This window comes from Dermacentor silvarum, chromosome 6 (assembly GCF_013339745.2).
Source record: "Dermacentor silvarum isolate Dsil-2018 chromosome 6, BIME_Dsil_1.4, whole genome shotgun sequence".
Lineage (NCBI taxonomy): Eukaryota > Metazoa > Arthropoda > Arachnida > Ixodida > Ixodidae > Dermacentor > Dermacentor silvarum.
Window position 1 is genome coordinate 82,976,031 of NC_051159.1, and position 24,618 is coordinate 83,000,648.

The 24,618-nt window shown below is 45.6% G+C and overlaps 1 protein-coding gene across 4 annotated transcripts in view; it reads left to right on the top strand.

Annotated features, from left to right (window-relative positions):
- Window positions 1-24,618, top strand: part of LOC119455681 (uncharacterized) — a 106,565-nt gene that overhangs the window by 23,833 nt on the left and 58,114 nt on the right. For all 4 annotated transcript variants that reach the window (XM_049668945.1, XM_049668947.1, XM_037717107.2 and 1 more), the window contains 6 exons: window positions 1,607-1,668; window positions 4,973-5,122; window positions 9,114-9,246; window positions 14,036-14,857; window positions 19,290-19,528; window positions 23,218-23,493. In XM_049668945.1, the coding sequence (XP_049524902.1) occupies window positions 1,607-1,668; window positions 4,973-5,122; window positions 9,114-9,246; window positions 14,036-14,857; window positions 19,290-19,528; window positions 23,218-23,493 (1,682 nt within the window). The remainder of the gene's footprint in view (window positions 1-1,606; window positions 1,669-4,972; window positions 5,123-9,113; window positions 9,247-14,035; window positions 14,858-19,289; window positions 19,529-23,217; window positions 23,494-24,618) is intronic.

Consider the following 24,618-nt stretch of genomic DNA (forward strand, 5'->3'; position numbering starts at 1 on the left):
GCAGTGAGCAAATTCACCTTTGTGCTGCCTCTCGCTTCAACGCAAGCTAAGCTGCGAGAACACAGCGCAGACGAAGCTATCAGCGCTTGGCGCACTTTGTCCCCATCAGATTGCTGTCAAAATGGGGGCCACGCGTCTCGCTTCAACGCAAACTAAGCGGCGAGAACACAGGCCCATGCGACCGCGGCATACGCAGCTGTTTCTGGAGTACGATTGATCACTGTTGATAATGGCTGGATGCGGAAGGATAAGGTGCTAAAGAGTAATAACAGGCTTATAATGATCGGAACGTCATCAGCGCACCTAATGCCGCCACCTGCAGTAGTTAGCTTGTGTTATCAATTCACCTTGTGCCGCTGTCCACAGTAGTTCGTGTCGCCGCCGCGATGTCGTTTATACCAGTCAAATCAAGTTTCATAACATCGATAATGACACCGGATTGCGTGAAGATGAGCAAGTGGCAGAATGCTTACCCATACTTGGACAACTCCCAGAGGAGTGGCTTCTTTTTTCGTTCTCGTTTTGCAGTCTGCAAAGATATACAAGATGTATACTCTAATGTACAGCCCCCGGGCATCTTTAGCTATATCGTGTGAGAACACTAATATGGTCGTACGTCGTCCTGAAGGGAACATCGCATTAGATGATTCTTACACAGGAGAGTGCTTAGGGCACTTGAGAGTACTTCTGCCAGTCTCGCTGATTATCGTCGCTTAAAGGCGCTAAAGTGACGTGTGATGGACACTCGCATGATATAGCTAAAAATGCGACAGGCTGTGCACTTGATGCACATTATTTAAAGGTGGGCAAATATTGATTTTTTTCAAATATGAATCGAGTGCAAATAGCAAGTATTGAATATAGACGCAGATATTTAGAGCAGAAATGTTTACTTTGGTATAATTATGTACCACTTTTGTACTGACTAGTGCAAAAAGACAGCTAACTAGGAGGTATAAAGGATCAGTTTTAAATATTACATCATTGTGCGCCGTAGACACATGTAAAATGGCCAGTTTCAAGGAAAGCATCACAGGATGTAGCGTAAAAGATAAAGCACACAGTATGCTAATTTAACATGCAGAGGCGAAAGTCCCGACACAGACAAATCCACCATGTGAAATGGGTGATTATGTAGCAAGCCAGCCTAGAAGTCTGGCGGAGCTAATAGCAGCTGCACTGCGGCCCTCTCTTGGCTGACTGCTACATGACTGAACGACCAAAACCACTAAATGACATGCTACAAGCAAGTCGCAGGTTGTCATGTAAGCTTTTGTCACGAAACCAAAAAAAAAAACTTGTATTACTGATTTTGTGTCTCTATTGCTCTGAAAACTTTAACTTTTGTCTTTGTTCACTCCTGATAACTTGCAATACTTTGTTTAGCAGACGGAAAACAGTAACCAGATTTCAGTTAGTTGTTAGTTTCGAATATTCTAAAATACTGAATAGTAGTTATTGCAAATACGAATACAAATAGTTATTGTGTAGTATTCAATTCATTTTAAAATTGCCCACCCCGGCATTAATGAATTCATCTTTGCTGAGATGACTCGGGACAAGCTTATAACAGTATGCTGTGTTCGTCTGCAATTTGCTGTTTTAGATGATGCTGCTGAACAAATCCAACAGGATGAGCAGCAATTCAACGAAGAGCATCTGTTGGATGTGAGTATTGTAATGGTATGCTAAATATTCAAATGGTACCCTTGCACATGACTAAAAGAAAGCAGTTACAGTTGAACCTACTTTTAACGATCCCAGATGTAATGAATTGTTGGTTATAACGTCCGCATTTCACTTCATTTACAATTTTCCAACCCTGCCTATTGAAACTGCGTCCAGATACGAGGTCTGTTAGAAAAGTATCCGCCCTTGGTTTTTTTTTTTTGCTAACCACTGATGGATATGAAACAAGCGCGCTTGCATCAGCCGACCTTGAACCTTCGTGCGCATGCGCGTATTTTTTCCCGCCTGTCTATAGTATCAGTCACTGGGATGCAGCGTTTGAGTGAGGTAGTGCGCAGTGCTCTCGTCGTTTTTTTTATTGCAAGGAAAATGACGGGGCAACTGGAGCAGCGCTACTTTATAAAATTTTGCCAGAAACTGGGCGACAGCCAAGTGGAAACCATTCGGAAGATTCGGACTGCTTTCGGTGACGATGCTATGAGCAGCACACAGATTAAGGAGTGGTACAACCCGTTTAAAGACGGCCGCACATCGGTAGACAGCGAGCCACACTCCGGTCGACCCTCAACATGCCGAAATAACCAAGTCATTGCTGAAGTGAACGCTGTGGTGATGCAGGACCGTCATGTGACCATCCGAGAAATTGCGGAAGAGGTGGGCGTGAGCACTTCTGCACATTCCATTTTGACCAAAGATTTGGCCAGGAAGAGAGTTGTGCCGAAATTCGTGCCGAAGCTGCTCACAGTGGAGCAAAAGCAACTTCGTGTTGAAGTCTCACAGGACATGCTGGATTCCACAAACAGTGACTTCGACTGGTGACGAGTTTTGAGCGTACGGGTACGACCCGGAAACCAAATCCCAGTCGTCGCAGTGGAAGCATTCCACGTCACCAAGACCAAAGAAGGTCCGCCAAGTGCGTAGCAACATCAGTGATGCTGACTGCTTTCTTTGACTCCTGTGGTGTGGTTCACCATGAGTACGCACTACAGGGTCAAACAATTGCCAAAGAGTACTACAGGGATGTCCTCCGTCGCCTACGTGATGCTGTGCGGTGCAAGAGACTGGAGTTGTGGTCAACAGTAAATTGGCGCATCCATCGCGACAATGCTCCTGCACATCCCTCGCACTTGATTCAGACTTTTTGGCAAAAAACAAGACTCCTCTAGTTCAACAGGCTCCTTACTCTCCTGATATGGCGCCCTGCGACTTCTGGCCGGTTCCCAAACTCAAGAGGCCATTGAAAGGAGCGCGATTTCAGACAAGAGAGGACATTATGGCTGCAACGACAGCTAAGCCAAACTTCATTCCGAAAGAGGCATTCTCGGAATGCTTCCAACAATGGCAGCACCGCTGGGAGAAGTTGTGTTGAGTCCAAGGGAGACTAATTTGAGGGTGATTAGGTTTCCAACGCTCCAGTTATGCCAGTTTTTGTTCTTTGGCCAAACGTCGGATACTTTTCTAACATACCTCGTACAATGCACATGTTTAAAAGCACTGTACAGTTGCAACGAGCACTTCAAACCAGGTCACGCTCATGCTAAGTTTCGAAGCACAAAAGTGCGGTTGTACTGGGTGCACAGCAGCGCACCCCCTGCTTCAGTATAATGGCGAAGAAGGTACAACCACTGAGATGAGTGAGCGCTGCGCGTGGATTTCAGTAGCCGCAAGGAAATTCATTTGCTGTCGACCATGCTGTAACCATGCTTTCAAGGCATGTCCCCAGCGTGCTTCAGGGCAAGACAGTGCCGTAGCCTCTGAGATAGCTGGTGCACGCGCCAGTGCTATCTTGGAGGCCACAGCAGTGGCACCCTTGTTCTTGCACTGTTTTCCGTGCAGCACCACATGCATTGTGCCTATTTGGATCAGTTTGGACCAACTGCTGCTCAAGTGTTTAATTCTTATTGCTGTCTGTGGTCAAGCACCCCGAATTAGCGTGAATGCGGCATGATGCACCACTGCCACACAAAGTTACTTAGTCGCGGTTTATATGCCGCTATCAGGGGATTGCGGTTCATAGACACTTCGTTTACATCATTGCTGATAAGTTAGGGGTGGCATTCTACCTTTCAAACATCATACTTTTTTTGGCCGAAGCGACAAAATGTGATTGCGTGGCTCTTGGTGCTCGTGTGGCTAATGCTGCAGCCATAACGACAAGAGCTTTGTGCATTGCCAGCATGCCGCAGTACTCAACTGCTTCTAGCCAAGTAGATCGCTTTGCTATCGTATGCAGAATCCACTTGTGTCCTACAAAGATGCTGAAGTGGACTTGAACGAAGAGCAGGAGTTTAATGATGTAGATGGTTTATACAGTACCACTCTTGTTACAACGGACCCTCTTTATCTGAAGTCCGTAATATCCGAAATGTCTCACTTCCAAAACTTTGGTCACAATCTCTAACGTTATTGCAAAGAGTGAGTGACGAATGTCCAAAATAAAAAATAAAAAAGTTGCAGTTTCGCCCGCAAGGCGAAGCATCGATTGTAATAGCAGATTAGTAGACAGCTATACTAAGTACGGATAGTAGTTTTATCAGCCGTGTGAAGTTGTAAACATTTGCTTATTAACTAAATCAACAAGCACTGTGTTATGCGTGCACCGGTAAACATGAGCACATCTCGATTGATGACCGCGGAAAGTCGCTGTCAAAACGCTGTAGTTGGAAATCGCTGCAGCAGCAGTGAGCGAACTAAACGTCAAGCACAGAGCATACAAAGCTACCATCCTTTCAAGATAAGATCGCTTTCAAGATACGGCACTCCTTTGAAGAGCCCCCAGAGGGGAGCACCTCCTCCTCCCTCCCTCTCTCTCGCCTCCCCACCCTGCCTAGCGCGCGCACGAGATTGAGCCACGATTGTCTGCTGACTTTCACAGGTCTTGTCAGCCCGTGTCGACATGGCAAAAGTACGCTTTATATGCCCGATTTTGAAGAAAATTGCTAATTTCGTCCACTCTAGCCGATAGTACGTTGTAGCACGGTCAGTTAAAAGCGAACTTCGTTGCATTGCTAAAATAGGTAAAGCAAACTAAGGTTGAAATATGGTCCGTTATGTGCGAAAGTCAGTTGTACGCGGATCCGTTGTAACGAGCGTACATACAGAACACTAGCGCTATCAGCGTGTACAACGTTGGTAGACAAAATGGCGAATAGATAACGATACAGAACCGAAACTGACAGTAGAACAGTTGTATAAACGCGTCCGACTGTATACGCCCCTCATACGACAATATCAAGGCACGTTATCTTCTCATTGGTATCTTGACTGTCTGATTGTTGTCCAGGCCTATGAAGAACCTTCATCGATGCGCTCCTGTGGAAGTTCACAGGACGCTGAAATCAGCCGTCCGTCGTGGATGTCCAGCGGTGGGGATGACCGCGTAACCATCAGTGCATACCTGCGAAGTCGGTCAGCACCGGTGAAAGAAATGATGGTGAGTGCCATCATTATTTCTTTAGGAGAGAGCCAGTGCAAATGCAAGAGGTTAGTTTGTTGGATTACCTATTAATCTTCAAATAGGATGTGGAGTATTTTACCAGTATTCCTGATCAAGTACATTCAGTATAACAGTAATTGGACCTGGAAAAGCCCTAATGGAGAAACAAGGAATGAAATAGATTTCATACTCTCTGCTGATCCCAGCATAGTGCAGGATGTAGAAGTGTTAGGTACGGTAAAGTGCAGTGACCATAGGTTAGCGAGGTCTAGGCTTTCTCTCAATTTGAATAGAGAAAGACTAAAATTAGTCGAGAAGAAACAGGCCAACGTAGACGCAGTAAGGGTAAAAGCAGGCGAATTCAGGGTGGTGCTCGCAAACTAATATGCAGCTTTAGAACAGGAAGATGAATGTAACATAGTGGTAAGGAATGAAGCTAACTAGGCTGATTTCAGAAGCAGCAATTGAAGTAGGCACCAAGGCAACCAGTAGGGAAGCTCTCCCAAGTAACAAAGGACCTAATAAAGAAACGACAGAGCAGGAAAGTGTCCAAATCAAGAGATCTGATAGAATTTGCTGAACTGTCAAAACTAATCAACAAGAAGAAAGTAAGAGATACCTATTCAATATTATTATGTGTAAATTATTGAGAAGCAGTAAAAAAATGGTCTCGGCATGAAATCAGTGAGAAGAAAACTTGGCCTAGGACAAGGCAAGATGTATGCACTGAAAGATAAGCAGGGTAATGTCATCAGCAATTTCAATGATATAGTAAAAGCAGCAGAATCCTATACCGAACTGTACAGTACCCAGAGCAGCCACGCTACCTTCACTTGAAATAGTGGTGAACAGGATACAGAGGCTCCTTCTATAACTAGTCGTGAAGTTAGAAGGGTCTTGCAAGACATGACCCGTGGAAAAGATGGAATAACAGTATTTAATCAAAGGTGGAGGAGATGTCATGCTTGAAATGATTGCGGCCCTTTATGGGCAATGCCTCACGGCTTCAAGTGCACCAGAGAGCTGGAAGAATGCCAACATTATACTCATCCGCAAGAAGGGAGATGTTAAAGGGGCCCTATACCACTTTTTATCGAAGTGGAGAAATGCAATTGATGTTAAAATAGACTATTTCAGAAATAATTTGCCACAAAGAGTACTTCAATGCGTTCAGCAGAAGTGGAGTTATTGGCAATAAAAGACAGCGTTTGCGGTGGAGGCTCCCACTCCAATTATTTGCACTGTGAAGGCTATGGTGGAGGGGGGTGTGCCCACAACGCTCCGCCTATTGAATGTCACCATGGCACACAGTTAGTTTGATTTTGGATGTTAACATAGAGGCCAGTACTTCCGATTTTGGCACCTGCGATGCGCCCAACTGTAAGCCAATGGCACACAGTTTGTTTTATTTTGGATGTTAACATAGACGCCAATACTTTCGATTTTGGCACCTACGATGCGCCAAAATGTAAGCCAAACGTGGTTGTCCTCAGTGAGCTGCAGTGTGGGCTCGTTGCGGCACCTCACGGCGGCCGTATTCACTAATAACGTTGGCCACAATATCTACGCTACGTAGCAGGCCAGAGCTACGTGCAACTGTAGTGCATATGCGCAGCGTTTGCGTTGTGCACAACAGGGCTTGAGTGCGTGCTCGTGCTCAATGTTCCACTCTGACGGTGCTAACGTGGTGCGGACCAGCTTTGCCCTTAACCAGCTTGACCGACGGATATTAGTCACATCCAACTTCACATCTTGAAGCGCTATCAATAAGTCTGCCAAGACGTCTAAAGCCATTAGCGGCCGGGAGTGAGCGCACGCTGTAAAACGTGCGTGTAGTCCGACTTTAAGTTTCCCGTGGTTCGACGCTAGTTGAGTGTTCAAAGCTACTCGAAATTAGTGGGACCCAACCGCTATGACACCAACAAGCAGGGTTGCCAAACTTTAACTCTTACGCGGGCGGCTGCAGCCGAGCGGGAGCAGACTAGTTGGCTTCTTCCGTAAGTACATAATTACTATAAAAATTTTAAAGCAGGTTTTCGCTTGCTTCAGCCTGTTTATTAAACTTAGTCAATATACACAGTAACAGTAGGAAGAAGCGCACTGATCCAAACAGATCCAAACGCCCTTCTTCACTGATGTCAGCTATTGGCCAATAGCAACCGCGTTTTCCGAGTGCTTTATGACGAAATAAAGCATCCAGTAAAGAGTGAGGAACATGGCTTCTGTTGAAAAGAGTGTTTGAGAAAAAGGTGACTTCGTGCTCTGCTTAAAAGTTCCACATGCCACGCACAACTGCAAAACTTAGGGCTGAGATGTTCACAGCTGCGTATGCTACCCATGGACTGTATTTTCATCAAGCCTGAGGGATGCTTCAGGACCCCTTTAAGGAATTGAATTATGGCCCATTAGCTTGTTTTCAGTTATGCATAAAATATTCACTAAGTTAATTTCCAATAGAATCAGGGCAACACTTCAATCAACTTAGCCGATATCACTCAAGAAGTGTTTGGATCAGTGTGTTTGTTCCTACTGTCACTGTATATTTACTGAGAAAGTTTAATAAACAGGCTGAAGTAAAAATCTGCCTTTTGAATTTCGATAATAATTACGTACCTTAGGAAGCAGCAGACTATCATCTGCTCACGCTGGTTGCAGGTGCAAGTGTAGGAATTAGCTTTAGCCACCCTGCTTATCGGTGTCATAGCTGTCGGGTCTCAGTAGTTCAACTAGTTTTGAACACTCAATTAGCCTCGAACCACTCGAAACTTAAAGTCAAACCACACGCATGCTTGTCAGCACGTTCACTCTTGGCCACTCCTGGTTAGATGCCTTGGCAGGCTTTGTTTCGTAATGTGTCATTCATAGCATTTCAAAATGAGCATGTTGGATGTGGCTACTATCCGTCAGTCAAGCTGGTGCAGGACAAAGGCCCACCACAAAGCACCGCCAGACTGGAACATATGAGCGCAAGCACAAAGCAAATGCTGTGCATACGCATTACAGTTCCACGTAGCTGTGGTCTGCTACGTCGACCGTTGGGTACCGCGACAAGTTGGCTGGCTGAGCGCACGGTGCCTCACTGAGGGCAACCATGTTTGGCATGTGGTAGGCTCCAAAATCACAAGTAGTGGTGTCAAGGTGAACACCTAAAATCAAACTTGAACTGTGCGCCACAGTGACATTCAGTAGGCGGAGCATGGTGGGCACGCCCCGCTCCATCGTACCCTTCACAGTGCAAACCATTGAAGGAGTGGAAGCACCGCAAGCAGGTGCATTGCTAATAAGAGAGAGAGTAAACATTTTATTACAAATAGAAAAGGTAGTAAGAGTGTGGGAGGGAGCCCTGACTAGAAGGATCTCAGCGACAGCACGGGCCCGTAAGATCAGTGCTTCATAGGATTGCCAATAACTCCGCTTCTACTGAATGCATTGCCAATAACTCCGCTTCTACTGAATGCGTTGACATACGCAAGGTATTTCTGCAATTGCCTAATTCGACTTCAGGTATATTTCTCCATTTCGATAAACGGTGGTCCAGGTTAAGTGGCTGACAACTCCTTCAGCGCATGAAGCCATTCGTTCCAAATTGTTTCTTGTCATGTCGCACTGAGGCAGCGTTTAAACATGTCGGCACTCTACCGAATGCTGGTTGAGCTGCGCTTCAAGTGCGAGAAGATAAACATTACAGCCTACTTGAAGCAATGAAAAATATTTGAATTCATTCATCAGCCGCCCTTTGTTAATTCGACCTTTCAGATAATTTGACCAAATCTTCGATTCCATAAAGGGTCCAGTTAGCGGGGGTTGATTACATATATAATATTATGACCGATTTTCAACTTCTGGATTGTTTGTTGTTGCATATCCCTGCATTTAACTTGGACCATGCTGGAATTAAACGAAATGGCATGCAAACATTTTTTGGGCAGGGGATTTTGTTGTGAATTGGTTGTGATACCTGAGGCTTTTTCGGGGTCTTGCGATGTAGGCATTCTCGCGAGCACCTCCTGTTCTCGAAGAGCCTGAAAAGGAGTCTGCAGCCTCTGATCAGCTGTCCATCCAAGATCTCGTTGAACAACAGCTTGGACTGAGGAAGTCCACCTGCAGTGAGCAGTATGAAGGTATCTTTTACTGTTCATTTTGTTAATTGTTAATCATGTTCCCAAGCTTCAAGTGGTTGATTTTGCATTGCCGAGTTCTGGCCTCTTCAATAGCTCAGCTGGGGGAGTGGCTACCTGGAAAAATGTGCGTGCTTGTCTGGATTTCCTGACTAAGGTCATGATCATATAACAATTCTACTCCAATTATTTTCCTTTTCACACTTTGGCAGTGCTCTGAACCATAGGTCGCTAAATTCACTCGAGTTGACTCTCAACTGACCTGCGACTCTCAGTGAGCCCAGCTGAGTAGAATTTTGGTGAGTCTAAGTGAGCCCTGCGGAGAATTGTGGTGAGTGAATCCGAGTGAGCCCAGCCGAGTATAATTTGCGAGTTAGCCCGTATGAGTTGAATTATGGTGAGTCTGAGTCAGAGTGAGCCTGGCTGAGTAGAATTTTGGTGAGCGCAAGTCCAGGAGAGCCCTGCTGAGTAGAATTTTGGTGACCATGAGCCCGACTGAGAATTTCGGTGAGCGTGAGTCTGGCTGAGCCCGGCTGAGTAGAATTTTGGGGAGTCTGGCTGAGCCCGGCTGAGTAGAATTTTGGGGAGTCTGGCTGAGCCCGGCTGAGTAGAATTTTGGGGAGTCTGGCTGAGCCCGGCTGAGTAGAATTTTGGGGAGTCTGGCTGAGCCCGGCTGAGTAGGATTTTGGGGAGTCTGGCTGAGCCCGGCTGAGTAGAATTTTGGGGAGTCTGGCTGAGCCCGGCTGAGTAGAATTTTGGGGAGTCTGGCTGAGCCCAACTGAGTAGGATTTTGGGGAGTCTGGCTGAGCCCAACTGAGTAGGATTTTGGGGAATCTAGGTGAGCCCAACTGAGTAGGATTTTGGGGAATCTAGGTGAGCCCAACTGAGTAGGATTTTGGGGAATCTAGGTGAGCCCAACTGAGTAGGATTTTGGGGAATCTAGGTGAGCCCAACTGAGTAGGATTTTGGGGAATCTAGGTGAGCCCAACTGAGTAGGATTTTGGGGAATCAAGGTGAGCCCAACTGAGTAGAATTTCGGTGAGCGTGAGTCCGAGTGAGTCCAGCTTAGCAGAATTATGGTGAGTATGAGTGAGCCTAGCTGAGTAGAATTTGGTCAAGTCTGAGTTTGAGTGAGCCCAGGGGATGTATTCTCGGATGGTCACTTTCGGCGATACTATCGCCTTCGCGTATTGCAGTGCTCAGCCATCCAGTCAGTGTGCGCCTGATGGCCGTGGCGATAATATCACTGAAGGTGATCATCCCAGAATATGTCTCAGCCGAGTAGAATTTTGGTGAGTGACTCCAAAAAATAAATTTTATGAGTGAACTTGAGGGAGTTCTGATTAATTTCTGATTATTTTGGCAACCTAACCTACAGTCGATTTCGAAATAAAGCTATCGCTAAAATCGTGGCGGCGGCAACATTAAAAGTTCATCCAAGCGACGCACACCATACTTTGAACAACTGTATCAAGAGAAAAAATGTCGCAGTTTCGCCCGAAACGGCGAAGCATCAATTGCGATAGCAAATTAGCAAAGAGCTATTCGGAGCAGGGATAGTAGTTTTATCGGCTGCATAAACTTGGACACATTCGCTTTCTAACTGAATTGACAAGCGTGGTGTCATTGTGCACAAGCAAACATGAATAAATCACACTGAATGACTGCAGACGACTGTCAAAATGCTGGCAGCCAGCGCAGCCGCCGCAGCGGGCGAAGAATCGTGCGGTCTATCGCTTCAACGGAAACTGAGCGGCGAATGCACAGCGCATACAAGGGTCAGAGCCGTGTGGAGATAAGAGACGGTGCGGGCCACCGCCACGACAGCCAGTGCAAGCGTATTTGTTGGCAGAGTAGAAGCCGTTCCCCCCGCCCCCCTCCCTCCCGCGCTGCCTTTCCACTTTTTTGCTTTCGCGTGGGAGATTGCGTTGCCAATACCCCTTGCGCCCGGTTGCAAGATACATACGCATTTGGTGCCGAAAGCACAGCGTCGCCGCACCAAAAGCACAGCGTCGCCCCGCCTCCCTCCCCCCCATACCCCCAAGGCTTTTCGCGCGACGGTCGCGTTTGCTTTCTGCCGTGCGTTCGCTCTCCGTGATAGCGCGCGTCCCCCGCGCGCTTTCACTCACGCATACGGCGCGCGGCGATGATTTTATCTCCCTTGGAATCTATACGGAACCTCACGGCGAGGACGACGGCGACGCCGACAGCAGAAATCCGGTTGAAGTGTCAATATAATTGCTATCGCAATAAAACACCCTGCACAGGACCGTGCCTCTCTGCACAGGACCCATTCCCTCTCTCTCTTGCATGCGCACACACACGCACAAAATCTTTACACGCCTGCCTGTAGCATCAGTCCGGAGTCTTCGCAGCTCCCAGCGATGCTCAGTCTAGATGTACAGCGCTTGCTTCCGCCTTCCTCCCTGCCCGGTGCTTCTTGTTTTGCTCCTAAAACTGTTTTCACCCTTCGCGTCTCCGCGGCACAATAGAGAGAGTTTGGAAGGGAAATGTGGGAAGCCTCGCAGGTGAGCGTGAGACATTGCGTGCTATGAGAACGTTGCTTTCGCTTTCTCCTTCAGTTTTCTGAGGAATGTCAGGCATAACCAGACCCCGCAGTGCTGGCGGCATCGCTAGAAGCGAGCACGATCGCCACAGTGTGCAAAGCTTGGTCAGTTCAGTTAGCATTCCTGTTTAGCATGCGCTCTACCTTCTCTCTAACGTGCACATACTGCTTAAACCGAGTGCCTGCATTGCTGCCTTATGTGTATGTGGCACTGGTATTCAGCACGACTGAGCAAATATCGATGTCGTGGCTGTGCACTGGTCGTGTTGTGTGCACATCTACGCTTGTGAGCAAGTTGTATCATGATTGTATCACTCCTGTTGCATCTGTGAAGCAACCGTGGACCTTCAATATGTTCATTGTCCAGTGCTGACTTCGAGAATGCTCAAATGAGCTAGACTTTCAGCAGGGCTCGTGTATTGTAGTTAGGTTAGGAACCATGTTGCTTTATGCCTTTTTATGCTGAATTCATGGATGTACCATTTCTCTTACGATGCAATCTGGGCGAGTATGCCTCACCTTATCACAAAAAACTGTGTTACTAGAGTGAACAGCTATTATTCTAAGATTGACTAGGCTGTATTCTAAAGGTGGCAGAGACTAAGATTACCAAGTTTTGAGAACCTATTACTGTGCCACAACGGCCCAAATAGGGAAAAATAATGCGAAATTCGCAACATCACACTGACGTACCAGAGCTAGAATTTCAGCGTGAAATTAAAAAAAAAACTTGACCTTTGTTCTCTCTTCTAATAATAGATCTAATAGTGCAAAATTAACGAAAATAGTTATTATCTGACTTTATTTGTAATTGTTTCTCTAGTCCAACTGGATGAAATTACTGCAGAATACTGTATAGAGTTTAATCCCCTATTCTTCTATGTCTTCATTTTCACAATACCTTATTTGGGTATCTTTCTGTGCACCCAAGAAAAGTGGGAAAATTATGGTTTCTTATGCAAGGGTGGGACTTCATAATAGGTCTAAGAGAGTGTTATAAAATAGTCTAAATTGCTCCTTATAGAGGACTTATTGCAATCAAGCTAGAATATAATTTTCTTTTTACTTCAGTATTTAAAGAAAATCTGCGATCTCAACTATAGTTAAAAACTTTTCATGTCTTGTACTCCTCGTCTTCGCTCCTCAATTTTTTTCTGGGTTCCAGTACCTGGTGCAATTACCACACTAAGGTACCAATTTGGGCTTGATGATTCATTAGGAGCAATTACGGGATTGCACACATATAGCATTCATACAGGATACACTTCATTGTGATGGGCCGCATCAGCACTTCGTTATCTGAAAACTAAAGCATCCTTTCCCTCTCCTTGATTTTCGGCATTTGTGCCTAATATGTTGCATGTGACCAAAATTGCTGCATATAACAATAAAGCCTCGATACGTGCATCCTACAAAACGTTGTGCATGTGCTTGCAAATTTTGGCCACAATTGAGTCGCATTAAGTACAAAAATTTTTGTGCACCAGTAGTAAATACAGCCGAAGGTTGAAGAAAAGAAAAACGGAGTTGGAAGTTTCTGCACATTCTTTTTACTGTTGCAGATTATCAATTCACATGAAATTTGCCCAGAACGTAGACTAGTCTTTCTAATAGACTAAAACATTCTCCTTCAATATAGGTGATACCCTCAGGACCCCTGTGAGCTTCTTGTAGAACTTCCTCAAAGTCTTCGTGGCCCTTGTTGAAACCACAGGATGGCTCTAGAAGTGGCCATATATCTCCCCAACAGTGCGTTAAGCAAATCTTGTTTTCGAGCACAGCAACCAAATCTTGCTGTTGAGACTGACACATTTTAGGTTTTGCTTAGAACCCAGCAAGACAGCTTTTCGTCAGCCTTTACTATGGAGGAAGCATGGCCTTTACCTCAGCACTGGTGAAATGTAGAGTATGAGCTAGTGCCAACTCAGCCAGGGCTAGTACTTGTTGGTACTTGTGCCAGGAAAGCTCGTCATCTAGGCAAAGCTTGGTCGTGATCCTCATCAATGGAGCATAAATGGAAAAGTCAAGCCCCTACAGCTACCATGCCTCGATTTGAAATGTTTCTCACAGTTCCTTGGTTGGAGAAATGCCTTGATTTTTTCGTAAATGAAAATAGGGTCTTGGAGCCTGATATTTCAACCAAAATCTGAAAAATCATTTTTAAGAAAATGATTTTTCGACCCTCATCTCCCCTTAAGTGATTGTTGCTATGCCTTTGTCTTTCAGATGAGTCGCAAGACTGCAGTCTATTGTCGCAGCACTCAGCGTCGGGCGTAGACCATTCCCTGGAAGATGCATCCTCGAGCAGGTCAAAAACGCTCGCCAACAAACGTGCTGGTGCCGGTCATCTTGGCCCTGAAGCTTCCAAGCAGGACTTGCCACTCTACAGGCAGGCTCAGGGGGATGGTTATTTCAAGCGCCCTCTAGGTGCAGCCCCTCGTGCTAGAGCATCTCAGATCTCCACAGGGTCAGCCTCGTCTTCTGCATCACAGTCTCATTCCTCGGGCCTGGGGTCCATGAGTGCATCGACAGTGTCACGGACTGTTTCACACATTTCGTCGTCTCAAAAAAAGGACAGGTCACAGCTTCCGATCCGCAGCAGGGGGCCACCACTTAGCGCTGGAAGCCAGAGTGTTTCGCTGAAATCGCCATCAAGGCTTCGTCACAAGGTGTCTCCCATTTCCTCTAAGGTCAGTCGCGGTCCCCGCAGCATGAATGGCGGTGTCAAGCACTCTCAGCGTGCTGGTGACTCACAAATGCAGTTGGGAAGTGTACATCACAGGCTGTCGTCACTCAGCAGTCCAGATCTGAGGACACTTAAAAGTGGAGGCAGGGACCGACAACCCCCAGTGGCGATAAGCACGTGCCAAAGTGATGAAAATCTTTTCGTTCCTCAAAGAGACCAGGACACAATGAATGAGAGTCAATTACTAGCCAGGGAGCAGTTTGGTCATTTCAGCACTCCCAAGAATCCGGAAGCTGGCAGCATCCAAGCACCTTTATTCAGCTCGGTGTCCTCACACTCGCAGTCATGGTCAGAACCACCAGGTACGAGAACCCTTTGTACTTTTTCTGGTACTGCCGGAGTGGTTACAGTTTATATGTCTGCCTCTGAGAGTAGTCTAGCTCAAGAAATAGAATTGTGCTACATGCCACGGGTAATATTAAAATATTTCATGAACGATAACAAAAACCACCCCGTTGTATAGTATGTTTTACAGAGCTGAGGCAGGGTATGTTGTGGGCATCAACAGTGGGTTTTGCTGGTGTTCAGTGAGCACAAGTTCTATAACACTTCAGGAACATGACTAAAAACTTTCAGCACACAACCAGACGAAGACAGATAAAGAAGACTGAAGACACACGAGCACTGTCTGTGGCTGTTTGGGCATGTTGTCTTATCAACACGCCTTAACAGCCACATTAGTAAACTTCGGGAACTTAACTTTTTTTCAGTTCTCTCAAATATGGAAAGAGGTAACACAAAATGATTACATTGTAATTAGGAATAGGCTAACAGCAAATTTTACGAATATGAATAGTAAGTATTGAATACCGAATAGTCAACTGCAGATATATTCATATTTACAGCAGGAATATTTATTTCTGCCGAATTCGGTACCACACCTATGAAGAAAAAAGAAACTTACCAACAGGTCAAAATACAGTTTAAACACAAGATTACCAACTTTCATTAAAAACCGCATGAATAGCCCCTCAGCATCTTTATAGCATGGTTGCATTCAAGCTTTCCAAGAATTAATGACCACTGTATGGAAAGGAGCTTTACAAATTGTAAACTCCAAATCAAGGGTTGCTGAAAAAACGTTGGAAGTTGTGGTATGAGAAAAAAAATCGGCAAAAAGCTGCTGAAGGACTAGTGTGCCGTAAATACGCAAAAGGGCCAGTTGCAAGGAAAGCATCTCGAGTTGTTGCATAAAAGATAAGAATTCTGCATTACTGAACTGCCAAAAACACTAAATGACACACTTCAAGAAAAACTAACAGGTTGTCATGTAGGGTCCTGCCGTTAAACAGAAAACAAAGCTTGTATTATCCATTTTGTTTCTGCATTCCTTTGAAATCTTTTGTCACTGTTTCACTTCTAATAATTTCCAGTACCGTATTTTTGCGCATATAACCCGCCCTTGCATATAACCCGCACCCCTAACTTTGAACTCCACGAAAAAGAAAAAATAACCTCGCATATAACCCGCGCGCTTATCCAAAAAAATTAGGACTAGTAAGTTACAACTACGTGCAGTCATCATTTCATTTTCAAAACACGTTTATTTAAAAAACGACCGCCGCAACGTTGTCAGTGCTGTCCGATTCAATGCTGCCATCCGAGGCTTCATCGCCGCTCTCAAAGACGTAATCGTCTTCGGAACCATCTAAGCTGTTCCTTACGGCACATTTTTTGAAGCACTATGAAAGACTGCCGCCGAGACACACTCATGATGCCTAAACAAGGCTGGCCAACTGTGCAAACTGGACGTACAAGAAACGGCACCTGACTCGTTGCAGTACCTTGCGAAAAGTGTCTAACCAGACTATGGATGTGAATCTGGCTATAACCTGTGTTGGCCTCTTATTGGCTTGACACATCGATGTCGATAGGCATGTGGACTCTGCACGGCAGGCCGCACGTTGCCGTCAAGCCAACCCCCACCCCCTCCCTTCGCGAATATTCGCAGATAACCCGCACCCCCACTTTTTAAGGGGGGACATGGGTCCCGGATAAGAACACTTTCGTTATTGACTTAGACACATGAAATTTTCAGGTAATATTCAACCTTGTGTGCTGATTACAAATATGCAGTTTGTTTTTCCCAAGTCAGTCCAAAAAAAAATGTTAAAATTATTTGTGTTATAAATTTGGAATGTGACTTGCAAAAAATTTACTGCACCAAGAGAGCTAAAATTAAGCAGGTCTCTTCCTGAATGTTCAAAGAGTGCAAGTTTGTATTTTAATGTTTATATCTGTATTTAAGCTGAAGTTATGAAATTTTTGGTATTGCAACTTTGCAAATGCGAATTTTTATTAGTGATTCCTACAATATTTCAAAATGTTGCAGTGTCCTAAAACACTATATCATAGCTTTTGTGCACACTCTGGCTCTCTAGCATTCCGGCAAAAAAAGAAATCAAGAGGATTGAATGAGTAACAGTGACACAGTGCTGCTCCCAAAATTTTACACTTGGAAAAATCATTTTTTTGAGAAAAATGCAAAAAATTAGTGTGCAAAAATGGCATTTTATGCTACAAAACCAGGTAGTTTTCTTCTGAAGCAGCATTGAAGGCTCGTTTTGGCAGGAAAGCAAGCGGCAAACATGCTCTTTCAAACAAGATCGAGATGGCCTGTCTATGATAGACGGTTTTGGAATGGCGAATGACACAAAATGGGCCATGTCAGCACTTTCATGGGCATAACTGAACATTTAATTTGACAAATACAATGTTTTCTTCCTCATTGGCGTGTCATTTTGAGCTAGTTTTTTGCCAGCGGGTGCGCCCTGGTATGTGGATTAGAAAAAAATAATAAAAACAACCTAAATTTTTTAGTAAATTTTTTGTCTCCAGGACCCAAGCAATTTTTTTTAATTTTTTGGTGCGAGTTATATGCGAGAAAATACGGTAATTTGTTTAGCAGGTTTAGAACAATAACAAGACATTTAGCAGTCAATTGCGAAATACAGTAAAAGCTCGATGATACGATCATGGCTAATACGAATTTCCGGTTGATACGAATTTTTCTGTGGTCCCGGCCGAGCCCCATTACTTTGCAACGTGCTAGAGAACAGTTGTTACGATTCGATTTTCAGCCTGCGTCGGTTGATCAGAATAAACGCCGCCCCACCGACGGCCGCGAAAGAGAACAGCGCGCAGTCACGCGCTTTCTCTCCTTCTCTTTTGGTGCGGAGGCGCGGCGCCGGACAGCGCGGACTCCGCGACTGGGCGCGAAGAGTTTGAAGCGGTGGCGCTTCAAGAAATAAATGCTTTTTACGTACATGTGCCTGAGTGAGTTCACCTCTGACTCTTTAATTTAGCTACAGTCGAATCTCGTTAATTCGAACACGCTTATTTCGAACATACCGCGTACCGACAATGCTCTTGGCAGCGCGCCAAATAACGCGGCGGCGCCTCCGACCGGCATTGCTCCGACACCGCCATAGAGCAAAAGCTCAGGAGAGACCCCTCAATGCCGCGCGCGAAAGAACGGGGGGAAAAAAAAGAACCCGCTGCGGAAATTTCCCCCTCTCTCAAATTGCAAGGTCGCCGTTTCTGCATCGCGCCGGAACAAGCGTGTACGTGCCGACTAGAGTGTTCTAGACAACCGTATTCTAGCACACACTAGTGCCGACGTCACGCGGATAAAATGGCAGTGAACCCTTCTCCTGTATTTTCTAGTCGCATGTTGAACTTGCACGCTGCGGCAGCAGCGCAGAGGGAAGCAGCGGCGGAGGCACAGTCGGGCCAACGAAACTGCCACGCCCGCAAACGCTCGCTTCTCCTCTATTTTCTAGTCACATGTTGAACTTGCACGCTGCGGCAGCAGCGCAGAGGGAAGCAGCGGCGGAGGCACAGTCGGGCCAACGAAAGTGCCACGCCCGCAAACTGCTCGCTTCCCGATAACGGCAGAAAACGAAACTTCAGGGGGCGGCTAAAATAAGCTGGCGCCAGCACGGCGGCGGGCGCGCACCGAGATGTGCGCACGGGTCGAAGGTGAGAGAGCTACGAGGGAGTTGAGAGGGAGGGCGAGGGGAGCCACCGAAGCGGCGGAGTTGACGCGGCCAAATCCGCTTCCCTGCCGCCCTCCTCCCTCACCTTCGACGGTCTCCGCGAGCACCGGTGTGCCGGCGCCGCCCGCTCGCTCCTTGAAGCTTCGTTTTCTGTCTTTATCGTTATCGGGAAGCGACCGTTAGCCGGCGTGGGCAGTTTCGTGGCCCGCGCTTGCTATGCGCTTGCGCGCCGCCATATTTCACGACTCGCACCGTTCGTGCATCGTGCTATGTTGCACGAATACTTCAAAAATACGTCCTTTTAATTCGAACAAATTTCGGGCCCCTTCGAGTTCGAATTATCGAGATTCGACAGTAGTTTTAATTGTGTTTCGATGATACGAATTTCGGCTAATACGAATATTTTTCGTAACCCCGTGAGATTCGTATCATCGAGCTTTTACTGTATTTGGCTAGTTTCAAGTATTTGAAAATACTAATTATAGTTCCTTTTGAAGTACTATGAATATGAATGGTAAGTGTATAATACTATTTGATGCATATTCAAAACATTAAATATTCATCATCATCATCATCAGCCTATATTTATGTCCACTGCAGGACGAAGGCCTCTCCCTGCAATCTCCAATTACCCCCGTCTTGCGCTAGCTGATTCCAACTTGCGCCTGTGCCCACCCCTAATTGTAATACACGACTTTCTTTTTTTTTTTCACTTTTTTTTTCATATCTGATGCAGGCCTGCTGGTTCCATTGGGCTTTGTTGAGCCATCACGAGTAAGCCTTGGTACTATTTGTGCTGGAGCACCACAGGATGTTGTGCTTGCATTGATAAATATAACAGAAAAAAGCCAGTGCTACCACATCCAACAACTTGGCTCAAGCATTGGTGGGCGCGTACCCAAGCACTCCGAGACTGTCAACGCACAATTTCCAGGCCAGCACAACGTGCCTGGTCTGTGTGTTGCAAAAATTCAGGTGAGTATTTCTTGGACCCACAGTGTTGCTGACATTGAAGTGTGGTTTGTAGTGGCCCTTGAACAATCTAAACATCGTTGTAATGCCTTGAAAATCGTTAAAGTTAGGTGCATAAGTATCCATGAATTTTAATTTTCAACAAAGCTTAGCAGTCTTGGACATCTTGCCACAACATTAGCGTAATCCAAAAGTGATACTGCAGTCAGACGGGCAAATTTAGTGACACTTCGAGTAAGTGAACTTCGCTGTTTGTGTCGTTCCCAGGCTGTCGGATGGAAAAGTTTAGCAATGCTTGCTGTGGAGTGCCCTTGCCAGCGAGCTTGTTTGACGAACTCGCTTCATTGCACTGAGGACTGTAGCCTAGATAGCGGTGCTTCAAGAATAAATAAGTGAAGGCTCACTGCAGAGTCGGCACTAAACCCAAGACCAATTTTTCGCAATTTCAAATGTAATGAGCGCCGAGCTCCGAGAGTTGTCCGAATTAACGGGAGTTTGATTGCACTAAACAATGCATGCGGCCTGCCGGGACCAGAGGATGAGGCCGAATTATCCGATTTTCCGAATTAACGGGGGTTGAAATAACAAGGTCGAAATAACGAGGAACTGCTATGAGCCCTTTTGATGTCGCCCTTTGCTGATCACAGGCAACGTAATGTTGATGTATAGCCGCTGACTGATCAGTCTAGATTGGCATAGATTGCCGAAATGTCTGCACAGTTCGGAGTTTCAAAAAAAATTTGGACGACACTTAAGCTTCGCATTTAAGTGTGGAACGCGATAGCATTCAAAGATCCCTGGCTCCTTATCAGGCTTCCCGGCAACTGAATTATGTTTTCTCTTATATTCAAATTGCAATCCGACTCTATCAAGTCTGTCAGTTGTGGTTAAGTCTTACTGTACGACTTTTCTGGCGGATTTTACTTTGAGAAATTCAGTTTTGTTCACAAACTCCTTGCTACCCGTGGAGGGCCTGCGTGGTCGGATTGTTACTGTCCAAGACGCCGGCGCGCCCACGCCAACACCAATGCCGATGCCGGATTTTCTGCGACACGGGGCCCGGAAAACTTATCAGTGCTCTATGCCGGAGAAACTCGTCAGTGCTCTATGCACAGCTGCACTTGTGTACGCCACGGTCGCCTGTATTTCAGCTGATGTCAAGTTATGTCAAAAAGTATTATCAGTCCCTATGGTACATGTGCATATGATGGCTGTTGTGCAGGGGGTCGTCAGAGCTGGGGCATACGTGCGACGGCTCAAGTGTTTGGTGAACGGTCACGTTATCATCTGAACAATATAAATTTGAGTCGGCAGACAATGCTCATGAGTGACTCAAGACCACGTCACTGTTTAGCAATTAATCTCTCTCATGGGCAAATTTTTTATAAGTAGTACTTGCATATTTTTTTCGCAAGACGTGGTCGCCAAAGTTCTCTGTTAAAATGTCAGAATATTAAAAGTACACTTGCGGAAATGCTGTAGCTTCCCACTGCCCATTAGCTGCAGAGAACGAAATTATTTTTGTATTACTAAAAAAAAAACTACAGAACATTTGGTGTGCCTTTGTATGGCTCGGAAACCAAGCGAAATATTGCTAACAAATCGTTATTCACTTTCCGTGATATTGCATGTCCATGATACTGCCTACACACAAAAAAAAAACAAATCTGGCAGTAACTATCTCATGATAAATGTCAACATTAATGCGATTAGCATTGAAGCAATATAGCGACGCACCGTATTGCCAATGCCGAAACGTGTATGCAGCTGGCTCCTCTCTAGCGCTTCTTACTGCACATTCTGCGCGATCTAGCAGCACCTAGTGTATGGTGCGGGTTTGATTCCGCTTAGCATCGGAGAAATTTAAAGGATTATTTTTGTCTGGTAGAGCACATATGCAGGGTGTTTTTTTTTTTTTCAGCTGCACCAAATTTTTTAAATTAGAAAAATATATATCTTGGTCATTTTATGTTTAGCATTCGAGTGTACGGATTGGTGGCCTCTAGATACAGAGCAATTTCTGCACTTACGTGCGTAATTAGTGAAGTTACGGTAATTAACTTTCTAATTATCAACAATAGGTCGCTACAGCAAATGAGTACTTTGGGGCCGGTCCTCGACACTACCTATCCCAACGATCAAATTTTGCATAGCAGAGTTCATGTGGAAGCTACGCGAACAATTAGTTCCCTTTGGCAGGTTCCTTGAAACTGAAACTGGCCGTAAAAAGAGCGCCTGTGCCGTCGATGTCGCCCCCCCCCCCCCTGCCTTTCGTCACGTCTTCGAGGTCAGCGCCAGTTTGACCCCGCGAGCAGCTAGCGTTATCTCCTTGCTGTCCGCGGCATTTGCAGTATCTAAAACCCCAAGGAGCGGGGTTGGTGCTACAGCGCAACGAGGCGCCCGACGGAATGACGAAGTAAATTTGCCGGCCTGTCGGCATTGAAGCGCTAGGCCAACGCCGTCGACAGCAAGGAGATAACACAAGCTGCTCGCGCGGCCGGACTAGTGATGACTTCAGAGACGTGACCAAAGGTGGAGGGGGGGGGGGGGGGGCGGCGACATTGACACAGACGCTCTTTTTGCGGCCAGTTTCGGTTTCAAGGAGCCTGCCAAGGGGAACTAATTGTTCGCGTAGCTCCCACATGAACTCCGCTATTCAAAATTTGATCGTTGGGATAGGTAGTGTCGAGGACGGGCCCCAAAGTACTCATTTGCTGTAGCCACCTATCATTGATAATTAGAAAGTTAATTACCGTAACTTCGCTAATTACGCAACAAGTGCAGAAATTGCTCTGTATCTAGAGGCCGCCAATCCATACACTTGAATGGTAAACATAACGTGACCAAGATTTATATTTTTCTAATTTTAAAAATTTGGTGCAGCTAAAAAAACACACCCTGTATACAGTGGCACATACCCATTTACACAAGTTAGTCAAAGAGGTTCATTGAAGAGTGGCACAGACCACTCAGTGCTCCAAGTCGGCGTCTAAGAGATCCATTGTAGAGTGGTACTTACCCAGTGCCTCGTGCCTAGTAGCGCGTCCCCAGTGGCCCATGTTGGCGTCAAACAGGTCTGTTGTACAACGGCATATTACACTGCCACATACCCACCGACTCAAGTTGGTGTGATGGCTGGTTTAGAACCCTGTTCCCTCAGTACAGCAGCCCAATGTGCTATCCATTGACCCTGGTTGGAAGGAAAATGGTTAGAGACATAGACTAATGGACAGTCAGTCAGTCAATCCGTCAGTCCGTCCCCAGAAAGTGCATGAAGTACCTTGAGAATGCTAATCGCATTAAATGTGGCATAGCACGAAAAGGCCTTTGTGTGGGTGTATAATGTGCCTTTTTCGTCCGTGTTCAGTTCACACTTTTTAACATTCTTATGTATTGGCGTGGCAAGCCACCACTGGGCCATCAAAATTGACTGGGGCGCTTTGCTGGCCCATCAGTGACATCTCTCTTGCATGAATATTTTATTTATTCATTTATTTATTAGAAGTGCCTGCAGCGACAAAAAGGCATTATTGTAGGGAGATTACATTGCTTTAATGTTGAGACAAAATCTGCAAACATCACTTCAAAGTACATTTTTGTGTCAGATGCAATGTCATTATAATGTGGTCTGATTGTACAACAGCAATTACTGTTAGTAAAATGAATGGTGCCTCTTGTGTTGTACTACACAGGGCTCCTTCCTCTCCTTGAGTCCTGGTGCTGTAGAAATAACGGTGGGCATTGTGGCCGAAGACAAGACTGGCCGTGGTTATCAAAACCAACAGAGGGTGACTCTGGTCGCTCAGGTAGAGCAGCCATGCATTACCTTGGAGCCAACCCAGACCATCAACTTCGAAGGTCTGCATTTTGATGCAGAACAAATAAGCGCGAGCAGCGGTGCTAGCCAGGAAGTTACCGTCATCAACAAAAGCTCCTGCGCCGTGCCTGCCATAGTTCGCATACTTGGGGTGAGTTTTAAAGAGCACAGTGCAATGCTCATCTTGCTGCCTTTTTGCCATACCTGCCTGGTTGCTCAGTGACTATGGTGTTTGGCTGCTGAGCACGAGGTCGCGGGGTCGAATCCCGGCCACAGTAGCCACATTTCAATGGGGGCGAAATGCGAAAACACCCGTGTACTTAGATTTAGGTGCACGTTAAAGAACCCCAGGTGGTCCAAATTTCCGGAGTCCCCCACTACGGCGTGCCTCATAATCGGATTGTGGTTTTGGCACGTAAAACCTCAAGCAGCAGCATGCAATAATTGCATGATCAAAATGAGAAAGTAAATAGACTACCTTTAAAAATACAATTTACTGTACTACTATACAAAACAGCGGAAACTATATACAATACTATGGATATGTATCCAAACTACTCTATATATATGTACAAAAACAAAACGGCAATAACCACATCAATGACAAGAAAAAAAAAAGAAATGCAATTACATAAACTCATCATTATGTTCTATCAAAGCAAGATTTGAAAGCATTATTTGTACAACACTGGTATCACTGAGGTTGTTTAGGTGATATAATAATGCAGGCATTTGGTACTGTACACTCTGTTTGCCGAAGTTAGTCTTTAGTTTTGGCTTTTTTCTGTTTTTCTGACGTGTTGAGCAATGTGTATGTTCTGGTGGGGTTTGGAGACAGTGGCACATTTCGTCTAATGCATTGCTTTAGTTTGAAGTGGTACACTTGTTTAGCTTTCATCATAAAATGTTTTAAAAGAGCTGTCCTATATTTAAGTCTTGCAATTGGGCTCCACACACTCTTGTGCTTAGGTTTGTTTGCTTAACCGCAGAGCGGCCGAATAATTAAAGGCCCCCGCTCCTACATTGTCAGTCATAGCCAACTGCCCATCGGTGGAGCATATGAAGCCCTATGTTACCTGTGCAGAACTGAATATATGTGATGCCAATTGCTGAGCCTGTGGCTTGTATGACTGTGCTGCATTCGGACAGGGGAATTGTGTAGGCATAAAGGTACTTTAAACAGGGTGAAGAACTTCATTTACAGTGAAATATTAATTGAACGTGTACCTTTCTGCACAGTGTGGTTGAGGTCCTCATTCAGAAGCTCCCTTGGAGT